Here is a 16,321-nt window from a genome sequence, read left to right on the forward strand (position 1 = left end):
CCCTCCCCCTAGCAATCATCACTTGACCCTATTACTGAGAATCTCCTCAGGAGAAGGAAAATAAGATAACAACTGCAAGAGACATAACTGGGTCTCAGAAAGTTTGGATGGCTAAATCCAAAAGCAAATTGCACCCAGGAAGCCATTTAAGTCACAGCAGATTCTGTCACTGGCCTCACATCAACCCACACTTTAGCAACAGCTAGCAACAGTAAGGCAGATTTACAGTCACAAGATTTAGATGAGTTGCCCATTGGCTTAGGATGATGTGTTAACAAGTCACAAATATTTATACTACGTAATTGAACAGATGGAAAAAATACTCTGCCCCTCCCCAGCATCTAAACTGGAACAAAACTCCAGAGGAACAATTACCAGTACACCTTGAGCATGGCTGTTTTATGATATATCCACAATGCGCGCACACACCCTTTTGAAGTTTAGAAGTACAATTAATAGGTTTGCGTTCCTAATATACTCCTTGACCAAAGGGGGAGGGGGACACTGATAATGTAGGCTGGTGTGTGCCCTGGGGTATAAACCAGAGGTTTGCAGGCTGTGAACCTGCAATAAGTTTTGGGGCTTCTGTCAGGATTCAGCACCATCAGTTGCAGGGTCAAATGGACAGCTCCCTGCTTTCCCATGTTAATACCACGGCTTGGCCAGGCTGAGAGCACCACTAGACAGTGATGGCAGCAGAAGGCTGAACCTTAGTCATTTTTGGTCTGCTTGCTGTTTCTGCTATTGAGAGGACTTTTGCTTTGGGATCACAAGGGGCAAAGAGGGTTGGTGGGGTGGCAAAGAGAGAGGAAAAGTTTCATTCAAAGATATACAAAAAAATTCAGTCAATTATTAAACAAGAATCTTGTACCTGAAGGATTTTGTTAGATCTAGCTCACTTTCAACATACTCTGCCTTGCTTAACCTGTTTTTACAGTATCGTTCAGTTCCCAGAATGGCCTGTCAAAAATGATTTAAAAAGATTTAATCAATGATTAATAATCACCATAATCTAGCTCCATCAGGGTGTACTTTACAGAGTAGAATACGTCCCTGCCTTTAGCAGCTTCTGATCTAAAATCTGACAAAGAGGAACAACAGAGCAAGGGGAGGAAGGAGTAAACAGGAAAGCCACATGCTCTCCGTCACCCCTGCTAGGGTTAGGCCCAGGCTCAGGTGCAATATGACATGGGACCAAGGGACTTGTGCCACAGGCTTCATGGGAAGATGAAGAGAAAGGCAGGAGGAAAGGAAGCTATGGCCAGCCAAGATCAAACACAGCTGAGAAGGAACTTCTGAGCACAATGCTTAGCAAAAATAAAATAGGCATTTAATCTAACATGGTGAAGACAAAAACACAGGAAATGTTAGCCTTGTTCAGGGTGTTTTTCTTCAACCGTAGGTGGGGCAGGTGCAGAGGGCAGGTGCTGCAGGCTTTTGAATCGGGCTAGTTCCTGGTTGGTCTTTATGGCCTGGTTAATGAGGTATTCACTCTCTTGGCCCACCTCTGCCAGCCTCAGGTCAAATTCTACCACTGTCTTGTTATCAGTCATGCCTTCCAGCAGCTGCTTCCCTCCATCCTGGAATCAATAAAAAGACTAGGCTGAAGGTCAAAAACACACATGCACACAAGCAACCCTCGGGTTTAAACCACATTGCCCCAAAGCACCTTGGCTGGTTTGCAACTAAGACCTAAAAATGCCTCGAGGAAGGGGCAAACATGCTTCCTTACATGCTATTTTTTATTTACAAAAAGAAAAGACAATGAAATCCCATGGCACCCTTAGACAAAGTTATTATAGCATAAGTTTTCATGGGCTGAAGCCTACTTCATCAAACGTGTTAAGTGAACTCTTAGTTGGCAGGTATATAAAGGTATATTCAGAGCATGTCACTACTGTGATTATAATGCAGTAGTGGTGGATTAACTTCAGTAGTTCTTCTGCAATGCTTCCCCAATATTATCACCTTATCACCATCTAGAGCGGCAAAAAACCCACCAGAACATTTGTGGTATGAAAAGTTATCAGATTTTAGCAGGAAGCTATGGGACGTGGGCTGTTAGGCTGTTGAACGGAAAATAACATAGCGAAATTGACTTGCAAGGTGGTGTGTTGTTCGATAAGATTGAGGTTTTTTGGGGGGGGGAGGGAGGCTCGTTTAATTTCATTGTACACAGGTTGTCCTGTGACAATAAAGGTATTATTATTATTATTTTGCAAATGAATAAGTATGACCAGCCCAAAACCTTTGCAAGTACAAGTTGTATTGAAAGTGTGATCAGGTCTAACTGCTCCCATAACATCATAAGTACAAATCGTGAAGAATGCTCAATAAACAGCATGCCACTAGGAGGTCCTATAAAACTGAAGAACTTTCAAAATAATAATAAAGCACCCTGTACATAACATTTATTAAATGTATATACCACCCTTCATCCAAAGATTTAGAGCAACAAAACTGCCTCTGCCAGTGTGAAAACATTTCATATGCTGTGCACATATCAACAGTCCTCTAACGCTCTCTCCAGCACAGAGACTTGGCCAGCCTTTTATTAACCACTGCAAGACTCATAATAGCACAACATTGGAAAACAAAGCTTGCAATTCCATTCTATAACTGGATTAATAATGTGTGGGAAGTGGTTAACTCAGATCTCACAAGATGTAGACCTGTGAAAGGGACAACCGATTTTGGTGACATATGACTTCCCTTTTTTGCTTATGTTAATAAGCAGGGGAAATATTTTTTCTTCCCCCTCTCAAGAATGCCCATGGAGATGACATGTACCTTGATAACTATTGTGACCTATAAGCTGTATGACCTATAAACTGGGTGTAAATGTTTATACCAGAGTTCTTGTTTTTGATGGAATTGCTTCCTTGGGGTTGTTGTTTTATTGTTTAAAATTTTAATAAAATTTCCATGGAGGGGGGTGGGAAAGAGTCCATCTTTTGAGCACTGAGTTACTGGAGCAGCCCCTACTCTAAAATAGGGAATGCTTGTAGAAATATATTTTTTTAAAATAAAAAAATTGTCCAGTAGCATCTTAGAGACCAACTAAGTTTGTTCTTGGTATGAGATTTCATGTGCATGCACACTTCTTCAGATAGAGAGTGCTTGTGCAGTTAAGTTAGAAATTTCTGTTTGACACACACACACACACAGAGAGAGAGAGAGAGGGAGGGAGAGAGGGGGACTGGTGTTTCCAACATGCTCCTTCAATAACTACCAGTCTGAGTTCATCATGCATAGGCAGGAGAAAGGGATGGCTGGCAGGAGGACAAACACGGACAATGACCCTGGGGATAGCAGGAGCTTATGCATGGGAACAGATCACAGTGTGTGTGTGTGTGTGTGTGTGCGTGCGCGCGCGCGCGAGTGTGTGCATGTGTGTGTGTTAGAAGAGTTCAAGCATGAGGACAGGGATGAGTTCCTTGTGAAACCCTGAGTTGCCTCTGAAACCCTGCTGTGCTGAGATTCTGAGGTGCTTAGAATGCGTTGCACCCTCCTTCCCAGTTCCAGGCACTTGTCCCTTTAGCCCGAAACTGTGCCTCTTGGAGTAGAGAGGGAGGCTCACCAAAGCAAGCAGATTTGTCAACCTTTCCTGTCACCTATTCATCAAGCTACTGCTGCTTATTGCCAAATGCTCACAGAATGGATGGTGTGTCACGCTCCCCGTTATGAAAGTGTCATTATGACAGTGACATCTTCCTACCTCCTCATTACCATGTCAAGAGATGATAAAGTGTTTGCTTAGGCAATTCGGTAAGATTTTGGCATCCTGGGGGAAAGAGACAAGAAGTCATTAACTCCCTCAACCTCTGAGGCATCTAAAAAAGCATGTGACAGACCCAGAGGGAACAGTATTGGCATGGCAAGAACTAAAAGCAGGTGATAGCATCATGATACATGCACCAGGCAGATCTTAAAAGCATGTGATGAAAAGTAGAGATTTCTGAGCTGTGACATGGGTTTACATGTCTCTGGAGTGGCGTTCTGTTCCGTATCTTCTTGCTTCTCAACCCCTTCTGCCCTGCCCTGTCCCAGTCTGGATTTTAAGAAAAAGTCATCACTCAATTAGATGAAGGACCCTACACTTGCAGACACCCAGAATTTAGAATAATTTCTGGGGAAATCAATCACACCATCTTCAGAAATTGGAATATTGCCATTTTGTTTAAGCCCATTAGCTACCTGGAATCTGGTGGCCATGTTACTGCAGAAGATTGGAAAAGATACAGCAAACCAAGCAAAATCTGCCAATGAACATGCAAAAGCTGCTGGAGTTTTCAGAGCTTTTGCTTCCATTGGATCACAACTCTGAATATTAAGAGTTTGCACACTTTTATCCACATGAACTGATCCAGTAGAATATTTTGCTTTGTGAAAGATGGGACAAGAAAATCTAAAGCATGCTTGGATAAACATAAACAAGCAACAAAGACTAATATATGTAGCTCTACCATGTAGAGAGCTGCCAACGTCTCAAAAGACAGCCACTGAGGGTAGGATTCAAACCTCTGCCCTTTGATAAAATACGGGATTTCAGACAGTCCTGGGGCACGTTACCCACTCTTTGCCTTTGTTGCAAGCACAAACTAGGAAAAGATGGCAAAGCAGCTGGTATGCTATTTTCTGCAGCAACATTATATACAAATGAACAGAAATACATTCCTAACAGGTTGCATCAATCACCTGTTGCCACATTATCAAATTAAGAAAAGATGTGTAAAATGTAGTCACACATAATGCTGCAATGTAGAGTTCATGAACACAATTTGAAACAGCCCATTCTCCAGCAGCTTTCTCTGCTGCTAAGCAGAGAAATAAGAATGTTCATCCTTCAGTGTAAGCCAGATATATATTCCGGGTCTATCACTAGCAAACCACAGAAAGTATTTTAGGGGCCCCACAAGACATTATTGTACATTCATCACGATTTGTGCTCATCATACTATCAGGGTTGTGATATATGCAATCACACTTTCAATACCATTTGCACCTGCAAAAGTTTAAGTGTGCATCCTATAGCTTTCCTGCTAAAATCCCATAATTTTTTATACTACAAATGTTCCTACACACACACACACACACACACACACACACACACACACACTTTCAATTTGCTATAGTACAAAAGCACATGGACTGTGCTACTTCAGTTTTGAGTTAAACACAAAACAAAACTCTGCAAATTAAAAACTAGCACAAGGAGGAGTGGATTAAGCTAGAAGCTCCCTGTGATGTGACCCTCTTCTGCTAGCAGGGAGTTTAGTATTTCCACCCCTCACCTCATTCTCCTACACATGTAGGCTGGTCCAAGTCTATCCCAGCCAAAAATTCACTGTGAGATGACAAGCCACTATCTCCCAGCTTCAAAAGAAACATCATCTGACCTACTTTACAAGGTTGTAAGGATTACTTAAGATAATGCATGTAAAGTGCTTTGAACATTCTATACAAGTGCTATGTGCCCATCCCCCTTGTAGGAAGAGAGATTGCGTACTATCCCAATGTGGTTGCAGGAGAGGTTGATGTGAGTCAGAGCCGTGTTCTGAGCAAGGACCTGAGCGAAAAGGGTGGCCGTTGGCTCCGACAACTCATTGCCACCCAAGTGAAGATTTGTCAGAGTCTCGTTAGCCAAGAGGGCGTGGCAGATGGCTTGGCCTCCCTCATCCTCAATGCAGTTGAGACGCAGATTGAGGGACGTCAGAATGGAATTCTTGGACAAGGCGTGAGCAATCGCCTGGGCTCCTTGAGCACGGATCCTGTTATCACAAAGGTTAAGGGTTACTATCTTGTTGCGGTTGATCAGTTTGCCAACAGCTCGTGCTCCCCGGTCTGCTATCAGATTGTGAGATAAGTTTAGTTCTGTTAGCGAGGGGTGGTCTAATAGTTCATGGATCAGCACACGAGATTTTTCGTCATCCACTTTGCTTCGGGACAGTTTGAAGACCTGCAGCAGAAGAATAAGGTTACACGTTTTGAGAAAGAAAAATATTTCAGACAATTTTTATTTTATTTGTGCCTTGAACCACTCAGTTTTCACTGAAAGGCAAGGGATTTGGACAGTTCATCGCCTTAGCTGTTTTTTGAAAAAGTTCACATATCCGAAGCAATAAGCGTAACCTGTATTTCTGATAAAAGGCTTTTAAACTGCTCTAACAATCTGGAACCATAAGGAGTTGTCTGAAAGGCTCCGTAGTTCAGACAGTAAGTCTGTGGTTAATTTTGCCTAATTTTCTCAGAAATATTAGAATTTAGAATCAAAGATTTCTCCATTGCCCCTAAGCAGGCTGAAGCCTTTATGTGATCTAAGCTGGCAGGTAGAGGGTTGGCTCAGTCATCAAGAGTGAGATACAACACAAGTCTTTCAAGTGTTATAAGCCAATGGATAGCTTTTGTACACTACTGAGGGTGGTTTGAGGGTGCAGAGTTGAAAGTTCATTCCACCCATCCTTATTTTTTAGAGAATTGTAGGTCTCTTAGCAACCAGTAGAGGCTATTGCTTACCTTGCTTCCTCATTGAACCCTCTCATGCAGATCTCTACATTATACATATATATATATAAATATATTGGGGAGGAGCAGTTTGAAAAGGCTGTTGTTAATGCAAGCCACATTAGAACCAAACTCAACAAGATGTGGGAGACCCATGATTCAATCTCTCTTCATTTGTTTTTTTCTCTTAAAGAGTTACTAAAGAGGGCCACCCATATTGGATTAGGCCTGTACCGCAGGAGGAAGAAGACCTAACTCTTTCCCCCAAGTGATTTTCCTGATCTAGATTACCACTTGAGGGAGGGATTTTGATCAGAGCAAGATGCTGAAATATGGGGTTAAATACCCCCTCTCCTGGCACTGTAACTCCAGTCTGGAGGCTCTGTGGCTGCTTTTAAGAAAAATGGAAATGTCAAGAGATTAAATAGTGGGTCTCCCAAACCTTGCCTTATTTGGCCTTGGGGGGGGGGGTCAATTTAAATCCATGAGACTTGAAGCAGATTTAAGAGCTTATTTACCAAGGCTTCATCTCACTGCTTTAATGTTTAAAGCTCTAGTACCATGTCATACTGTCCAACTTTTTAATTTCAAAAAACAGTTCACACGTCTTCCGGGCCACGCTCCGGGGCAAGTCGTATCCACCCCCCAAAAGCACTTTTTTTCAGCGCAAAAGTGCTGCCCCGCAAATGGCCACCGCCATCTTGTACAGAAAAAGGGATGTCCCTTTTTTCCAGGACACTTGACAGGTGTGCCATGTAAGCAGGTCCTTTGCACATCAACCTTGCACAGCTGGGATCAGGTGGGAAGAATCCATGTAGTTGACCCCATCTACACCAGCTGAAGGTAAGGAAGAGTGGCACCCATCACTTAGCTGTAATGGCATCTAACATCAATATAAGAGTATTTGAGATTAGTATACAAGTATGGTGCAAAGGGGGCTCTCTGTGGCCATGGAAGTACAGTAAGCCTGCATCTTATGTACATTTGTGTGCATTCAGGTTTCCGTGCTTAGCAAAAAAAAGTTTAAAAAATTAAAAAATGAGTGGAAAGGGGGCAGGCATCTGGGGGGAAAAGACTTTGGCAATCCCACCCACCATTGAACCTAATGTGCTTTGACTAAATGCAATTTTGGCTTTAGGCACAATCCCTGGAATGTAACCTAAGTTGTGGGCCTACTGTACTGATGTCAGGTAACGATTTGGACAAAATTATTCACTAAAAGTTTAAAATTGTCCTCTGACCCTTGGGAACCATCATTCTAGGTTCAGGGTTTCTAAATATTATAGAACTGTATATGGCAAGTTACTTTTAAAGTTGGACACTTCTTGACAGCATTGGCCAGGGAGCAGCAGTCCCGGTAGGTGAACTCAAAAAGATTCCACTCAAAATTCATGCCACAATCTTTAACGCCATAAGATAAGTGCAGCTCCTCTAGGTGACAGAGCGCTGGAGTGAGCATACTCATATCAAAATGGTCCATGGAAGGTTCATCCATTCCAGAATCACTTTCTGTATCAGAGGCTTCTTCGTCTTCCTTCTTCTGATCTATTTTCACAGGTGGAAGGAACTGGTCGATATCTAGCTTCTTCACATATTCCTTGCAGAGTGGGATGACATCCAGGACCTGTTTGGGGTTAGTGGTGTCTGGAATGTAGAACTTCAAGATGTTCTCCAAGTGACGTTCAAAAAACATCCGCTTCCAGCTGTTTCCATAGCGGGACACGTCACAAACTGCCCATCTCGCAATGCAACATCGTTTCCAATAACCTTCATCACTAATCAGGTTGGCAGTCACAGTAAGGGGCAGACTTGTGGAGACTTTGTCCAGCACCTTCCTTTGGTGATCTGGAAGGAGGCTATTCAAAATAGGATTACCTGGTTGGAAAGAAGAGAAGTGAACCTTTCGGAATGTGGTGTCTGTTTGCTGCTTTTTATAGCACCATGAAGATCTATTTGCTAGGTATAGATAGATTATTTATTTATTTGTTTGATTGATTTTTAAATTATCCTCCCCAAAGCAAGTTACAGTAACCAATAAAACAACAGAATACACATCTCAATTATTACAAAAGAATAAGAAAAAACAGCAACACTAAAAAACTCAAATAACAGCAGTAAATAAAACATGCAGATAACATTTTAGCATTAGAATAGCACCAGCAGATTAAACAATTATTCAGAAATAGCATATGTTGAAAGCAACACACATTTGAGTTTGTACAAGTTTAGCAGCGCTTCCACTAAATAATCTTGAGAGGAGTAATTTGCTGAGGATGCTAAGAATTCCATTAGGAAGACCAAGCCCTACTCCCAGAACAATAGTTTCCAGGATTCCCTAGGAACAAATGAAAGTTTTGCGTTATACTGTAGACTACAATGCTTCAAAACAAGGCAAAAATAAAGGTATTGACTGGTTATCAAGCAGCAGCAGCAGGAATGACTTGGTCTAGAGCAGCAGCAACCAAAGTGGTACCCTCCAAAGTTGTTAGGACTACAGTTCCCATCAACTACATGGTCAGGAAGGAAGGGAGTTGTGGTGGAGGGCACCACATTAGCTACCCTTGGTCTATGGAATAATTCCCTTGCATTTTTAAAGAGCCATTCCACTTAGTTTCATTTTTAAAAACTCAGTCCTCAATTGCATGTATAATTGCAACCTGTGATCTAAAGGTTCATTCTCAGCAAGAGAAACCAGAGGAGGAGAAATTACTTACTTTCAAAGTTGTTGATTATGTGCTGTATGCAGAGCTCTGTGAGCTGTGGCACTATAGCTAGACTCCACTCAGGATCCTCAGCTATAATCCGCCGCATTCGCCGAGGGTTAGCTGCTGGGTTTCTGGTACGGCTTGGGGGAGGGACTGCATTGGGGTCTGCAGCAACTGGCTCCTGCATCTTGAAGTGCTGGGGTAAAACCTCTCCCTCCCTCCCTCTCTTCTCTCTCTCTCTCTCTTAGAATGGTTTGAAAGTTCTGCGCAAACTGGAACACTAAAGTTCAGCGGCCATTCTTCCTAGAAAAATCCAGAAATCAGTACCACTCCCTGATACTAATAAAATATTTGATTTGGTGCATTATACTACAAGTGTAGGGAGGAAGAAGTCCCTTACACGTGCATTATTTAAATCTTTGATGTAGTCCAATCAATTACCGTACTAGCTCCACCAATGCACATAACAAAACAAGGAAGGTAGACAGACTGTTTCACTGGACCAAGTTCTGAGAATATAAGAACATTTACTAACTGGAAGTTGTTTACATCAGAAGTTTGTTTCACCTTTTCCTGAGCTATTAAATGTCTCCTAAGATGAAGCAATTATATGAAGTGAGTCATACGCAAATTGGATTTATAAGCACACTGAAGTGGTGGTTTCACATCAAAATGCAGCAGGGTGTCAGTGCAGGGGGCTCACATGATGTAAAAATATATTTATACATTTTAAAAAAAACCAACCAAGCACAGAAGAGAATCTGGCAGTCTCATTCTCCTTTCTCTGAACTAGTCTAATTTCACACGCCAATCGCACCTGCAGTACCCGTATTTCTTAAGGATCATGCAGACAACATATTTGCAGTTCATCCATTCCACATCCTAGGAGCTGAAGTGCCAAAACAGAGGCACAACATAATAGCAAAGTATAGTTTGCACATTTTGACTGGAGGGGATAGCTCTGAAGCAAGGGGATAACTGTAACTTGCTCCCCCAACTGTCTTTTAAAAAATAAGACTAGAAATGCATGCCATCACAGAACAGAGCTCAGGGCCTCCAAAGAACTAGATCAGTGGTGGGGAACCTGTGGCCATCCAGATGTTGTTGGATTACAACTTGCCCCCGATCATTAGCTGTGCTAGCTGAGGAAGGTGGGAATTTTAGTCCAGAAACATCTGGAAGTCCAAATGTTCCCCCCTGCTGAGCTAAATAAGCTTACAATTATATTTTAACATGGAAACCATTATAGAAGTGGGCAATCCTGCAGGTCCTTACTGAGATTTTTCATTAAAATGCTAGGTGAATACTGTGGCATAATGGGGGAATGCTCAGCCTCTTAATCTCTTCAAGGTTTAAAAGTTGAGCGTTCTCTCATTTTACCAAAGTGCTCATCTAGGCTTTTAAAGAAAACATGTTAAAAAAAGGCTGGAACTAAAAAAACCCCATACAATAAGCAGTAACAGTGCATCTCTACCCAGGAGTAAATCCCATTAAGCTCAATGAGGCTTGCTTTAGATGGCACAGCAGTTGGATACGGTGTGTGAATTGAGAGTGGAAAACGTTCATGTGCACAAGACGTCCTCGTAACCTTCTACAAAGGCACCTGCAGTTGTGCGGAAACTAGTGCCCCAATCCGGCACACTTCTGCTGAAAAGTGCTTTGATCTTATACACTACCTTCCCGTTACAAAGAGAGAAGCCAGTGCCACGGCAGAGATCAAGCTCATTAGTTCCTTCCTGTTCATGAAGCTGCTCCATTTTGCTTTCAAGCACACATAAGAAGCAGCCTTTGGTGTGCGAAAGCCCTGGTGCCTTTGAAACCTTTGCAATGGGCAATTTTTCAACCCCCAAACTGTCTGGGGTAGTGCTGATAAAAACAACCTGCTAAATCACAAGAGCAGACCTCTACAAACCCTTTGAAGAATGCAAGGGGGCAAAGCCAAGTTATTCATGTTGTGTTACTGATAATGTGTCTGCAAAGGCTTCTCAGATGGTAGCAGCAAGCAGCAGGTGCCAGAGCAAAGCAAAGAACACTGAAAGGAAGGGCAGGGAGAGGCCAGGTCAAATGGATACTTAGGTGTCTACAGAAATTGTGAGACAATGCTGCCCGAGGGCCAAATGACATGGAATAATATCCACTGGAGACCAGCTAATCCTAGGGGGGGGGGTGGAAAATCAGCTATTGTGGAGCAATCACTGTACACTTGCAGGCAACTAAGATTCTTAACCCCAAAAGCCACACAGAAAACCAGGAGAATGCAACAACCCTCATAACTGTGGTTTCTGCTCTCTGTGATTCTCCCTTCCTGGGTGAAGCCAGCCCAGCGCTGCTCCTCAGTCAGAGATCCGTAGGGCTTTTGTAGATCTGACTGCTGTGACCAGAACCATCTTGTCACTCCAATCTTCATCAATCCCAGAATATGGAAGGGAGAAAACAGTTGGCAAATGCAAGTACAGCCCCCTGGGGTCACGAAGCACGAAAACTCAAAAGCTTTCTGCACTTCCCAAATAGTCCAAATATTACTGGACAATAGTAAAAGAACCACTGTGCAACTGTAGCTTCTTCCAAGAGGCAGGCATGGAAATGAGTTTATTTCTGTAAAGCACCACGAACAGGATAACAGCACAAACGATTAATAATTAGCAGGATTCTAAAAAAAATATTGGGAACTGTGAATTTAATTGTCAAAATATGCACACTCAAAATTGTATTTAAAAAATAAAACATCTCATGATTAAATATTCCATAAAGCAAGACAGCAGCTTTAGGTGAATTGCAACTAAATCTCTACTGACTTTTAAAAAAGGAGCCTGCAAGTGCAGAACAGTTCATTAAAACCTCTAATGGCAGTTGTAGCTCATAAAGCCTATGGCTTGAATCCAAAGAGCCACTTTATGCAGGAAAAGCATTTCCACACATGGTCAGGGAAGTATCATTTCTATTTCCGACTGTTCTGAGGAGTACTTCTGAAATTCCCCCGAGTTTTAGGAACAGCTTAAGGGCAGCATGGAGGGTTGCTTTTAAAAAGAGAGGCTCCATCCAAAAGAAGTTCTGCTCTGTAGGCAGTTTACCACACATCCCTTTAGTTCACATGTCCTGAAACTCTTCTAAACTCTGCAATTTTGTGATTATCTGCTGCAAAGTGTGATGCTTTGTTGCAAAATTCCCACAGAGTCTTATTGCTGGTGACCAAATGGCAAGCTTTAGGATCCAGCAATCATTGTCAGATGTGATGGCGTCCAGATTTCTTCCCTTTTGTACACACAATTCCACTATTCTAGGGCTACCCAAAAACCACCAGTACCAGTGGCGTAGCATGGGGGGTGCAGGGGGGCCCGGCCGCACCGGGCGCAACATCTGGGGGTTAGGGAAATCCACGGGTTAGGGGGCGCAAATTCACGGGTTAGGGGGCGCAAATCCATGGGTTAGGGGGCGCAAATTACTTGCCTTGCCCCGGGTGCTGATAACCCACGCTACGCCACTGACCAGTACCCTTGGTTTAGCCAAAATAAAGCCTGGGTTTAAGATTATTTACAATTCAAATCTCAATTAGAAGTGTGACACCACACCATGTTCTTACAATCCACATGATAGGCATGGCACATACACTTGTCCTAACCTACCGACAGTGGTACCACATCCCCTTACGGGAAAAGGGAGCCGTTCAATTTCCTCCTCATACAAATCAAATGGCATCAATTTAGCATCCAACTGTTTAGCATCAACCTGTGCTAGAAAACTGATTTGGTTGCAACAATTTCCAGTAGGGGAGCCATGTTAACCTGTCTTGTGGCACCTTAAAGACCCACAGATTTATTACGGCATGCGCTTTTGTGGACTACACTGAGTTGTGATTCTGCAGTTTCATCTGAGGCCTGCCTTTGAAAGGGCTGGGAGACTGAAATGTGAAACCACCAAATTACCATTAATCACATGTGGATTGAATACACTGCAAACTGAAAAAGGCAAGTGTCCATAGCTTTGGCAGAAAGCAGGGCTCTTCCCATCCTACATACAGTAGTGCAAGCTCATTTGGTAGTCAGGATTAATAATGTTTTATACCTTGGGAGCTTGTTTTTATTTAGGTTGTTTTGTGTTTTTTTGAAAAATTTAATTGAATAATGCTGTTTGCAATTTCATTGTTTTATGTAAACCACTTAGAGATGTTTACTTTATTAAGTAGTATATCTGGTTTTATAGACACATAAATAAAATAGACTGCTTATAGTTCTAGTAAATAAATAAAACTTTTCTGACTCTACCTATTGACAGTAATTTCTCCACTAGAAGTTGTTTTCTATTGTACTCATGAGCTGTGTATGCTGTATTATGAAGGGATTGCAATGTTCTAGGAAAATGAGGCAGAAACCTCAACACAGTGTTCAAACTTACTTTTTGCTTTTACAAAGCATGTGTGTTTCACTCACTCCACATTCAGTGTCATTACAAATATAGCAGAGCACGGTTGCTATGGTGTGATGAAGATTCCACAAGGTGTCTGAATTAACTCTGTGATCAAATGCCTGGGGAGTTGTAAGGTGCTAGGTCTTGCAATGAGTCATTTATCACACTGAATCAATTTACAGGATCTCCTGATACAGCAATCACATATCACCATGGCTGTTCTATATTTTATTTTCTTATTTTGTCAGTACAAACATAAATTCCCCTGTACTGCTTTGGGTTCACATTCATATATTCATGGATGATTAGATAACTTTCTACCAAGTTACCACATGTATGTGACCACTTAGTAAACAGATTATATTGCCCTGCCAAAGTACAGGTAGTTTATGCCCCCTCCTCCAGTTTTTTCAGCTTTCCACTTCCAGTATGGAAATGTATAATGTTCTCATTTTTTCACAGGACAATATAGATTACTAGCATACCAAGTGGTTATACGCTCACTGTGATATGCTATTATTTGATAAATAGCCTTTCTTATTCACTCATCATCTCAGATTCAATGAACATTGGCTGAAAACGTAACTGCTCCCATAAACGGCACACTGGCATATAATATATGTAGTCTCCTTTCTTTACATTTTGCATTAAACAGCATGTTAAGATGCAGTTAATTAGAAGATAGCATATAAATGTATATGTAACTTTCCACCCACGTTGTGCCTAAATCAAGTGCATTACAAAAGTACTGCTAAAAGAGAAGAAACAAAATGCCAAAATGTAGTCAATTTCCAATCTACACCATTTGCACAAGGATGTATAAGCCATAGATTTAATCACAGAAGAAAAAACATCACTGACTTTCTTCCATGTCCTTAAGTACTTCATTCAATTTCTTTATTTTAAGCTGCTTTTTAATAGTCAAGCCCTTTCAATTCAACTTTGTTTTAATTTAAGAAATAAAACCTGCTTACTGGGAAAGATTTTCTGCTTTTAGATGCAACACGAAGTCCACTGAAATGAACATTATATAAACCCTACCTTCTAATAGTGCAGTACTGAGTAGCTGCAACACCCACTCAACAATTGCAGGGGGTTGGGCTAGATGACCCTCGTGGTCGCTTCCAACTCTACAATTCTACGGTTATACACAAGCCATGCTCCAATTACAGGAGAAGGTGCTCTATTTTTCATGACATTAGAAGCCTGGGAGGGGCTTGTCTTGTCTAAATTGGGGGGTAGTCCATGGGAGGTGTCTTGTCATTAAAAGCTCCCCATCTCTCTTTCCCCATAATTCAAGCACTAAATACAAATATTGTGAAAGAGAAAGGGATTTAAATCCACTAATCAATAGCTTTGCACCATTTGCTATTCTCCAAAAGCTCTCAGTATTTCTTCACACGTACACAGTCACTTTAGCCATATTTTAAATGTTTACTGAAAAGGCTCCCCCCCACCCCTTTTGCATTCCCAATATGAATTCTAGTTTGCAGTCCTTAGAAACAACAGATCACTTGGAAATACTTTTAGTTACCCCTAAACCACCCCAAACTTCAAGGATGGCAAAAGGGTGAGCTTTCTCCTGGTCTCTCAGTGTGTGCCTGTGGAATGGATAAAGTGAGTGTTCCAAATTCACCATAACTGTACAAAAAGGGAACCACCAGCCTTTGGCACCTAACCCAGAGTAATTAGAAGGCCAAGATCTCACATTTATGACAGTAGAACTGCCTGCCTCTTACTTTAAAGGAACCTTGTTCTTTCCTCAGTATTATAGCCTGTGAAAATACACACACACACAGAGAGAGAGAGAGAATCATAGAATTATATAGTTGGAATATATATCAAAAGAGAGGTGGCAGCAGGAGTGCTGGGAAAAGGGCTTAGGGGTTGCCTTCATCCTCGTTCTTCCAATTGCTTTGTGGGGTCCCCTACCTGCTGAGCTAGTGTGGCGTAGCCTGACTAGGACCTACGAGACCAGAGTTCAAATCCCCACTTAGGCAAGAAGCTCACTGGGTGACCTTGGGCCAGTCACTGCCTCTCAGCCTATAAGCTACCTCGCAGAGCTGTTGTGGGGATTCAGTGAGGAGGGGGAGTCATAGCAGCTTAGAATTGTAGAGCTGGAAGGGGGGACCCCAAGGGTCATTTAGCCATGCAGGGAGAAACATGCACTCCACCTTGAGCTCCTTGGAGGGAAAAGGTGGGGCACAGATGCGATAAATCAATAAACAAAACAATAAATCTTCAACCTGTTGTTCCCCTTTCACGGATGGCCCCTCTGCACCCCGAGTGCTACCTTCACATTTTGCTAACCCGGAAGTCTCGAGGGTCCCTCTTCTCCCCTTTCCCGACTGGTCCCAGCACACGCCTGTCTCTCGGGCCGCGCTATCCCACTTGCCTGCTTAGTCCTCGGGGGTGGGGGGGGCGGTTGCTAGGGAAACGAAGCGTTGCCAAGGGCCGGCGCTAGAGATGCAAGCTCAGCCCCGCCCCGCCAGGGGCTTTTAGCGCAGCCTCCAATCAGCATGCGGGAGCCGCCCATTCCCGCTTCAGAGGGGTGGGCGCGAAGAAACGGCCGGGGGGGGGCTTAGGACTGCGTTGTCCCCTTTGCGTTTGAAACAAAAATCGTCAGGGCGACGTACGTCCTTCCCCGCCCAAATAATGGGTACCTCCCGCCTTCAGAACTGGAGGCTGCGCTAAGGGGAGTGAGAGGC

The 16,321-nt window shown here is 42.7% G+C and overlaps 1 protein-coding gene across 7 annotated transcripts; it reads right to left on the reverse strand.

Annotated features, from left to right (window-relative positions):
• Positions 1–1,308: 1,308 nt before the first annotated feature.
• On the reverse strand, positions 1,309–16,035 carry DRC5 (dynein regulatory complex subunit 5). Of its 7 annotated transcripts, XM_081855221.1 has the most exons (6): positions 15,907–16,012; positions 9,219–9,512; positions 7,811–8,379; positions 5,510–5,959; positions 3,719–3,784; positions 1,459–1,580 (listed from the first exon to the last, which is right to left on the reverse strand). In XM_081855221.1, the coding sequence occupies exons 2-5, from the start codon at positions 9,394–9,396 to the stop codon at positions 3,734–3,736; spliced, it is 1,248 nt and encodes a 415-aa protein (XP_081711347.1). In that variant the 5' UTR covers positions 9,397–9,512; positions 15,907–16,012; the 3' UTR covers positions 1,459–1,580; positions 3,719–3,733. The 7 variants fall into 7 exon arrangements, with proteins under 7 accessions (XP_081711345.1, XP_081711344.1, XP_081711341.1 ...); XM_081855219.1 differs by lacking the exon at positions 3,719–3,784 and having other exon boundaries at positions 1,309–1,580; positions 9,219–9,508; positions 16,005–16,035; XM_081855218.1 differs by lacking the exon at positions 3,719–3,784 and having other exon boundaries at positions 1,309–1,580; positions 15,924–16,023.
• Positions 16,036–16,321: the final 286 nt, after the last annotated feature.

This window comes from Podarcis erhardii (genome assembly GCF_964252035.2).
Source record: "Podarcis erhardii genome assembly, chromosome: 3".
NCBI lineage: Eukaryota > Metazoa > Chordata > Lepidosauria > Squamata > Lacertidae > Podarcis > Podarcis erhardii.

Bases quoted from the DNA above. Each gene is read 5' to 3' on its own strand.
- DRC5 (XM_081855219.1), bottom strand. From the start codon at position 9,396: ATGCAGGAGCCAGTTGCTGCAGACCCCAATGCAGTCCCTCCCCCAAGC. The intron at 8,380-9,218 runs GTAAGTAATTTC...CTTTCCAACCAG, and splicing joins CATAATCAACAACTTTGAAA to GTAATCCTATTTTGAATAGC. The intron at 1,581-5,509 runs GTACGCAATCTC...TATTGATTCCAG, and splicing joins CCTGCAACCACATTGGGATA to GATGGAGGGAAGCAGCTGCT.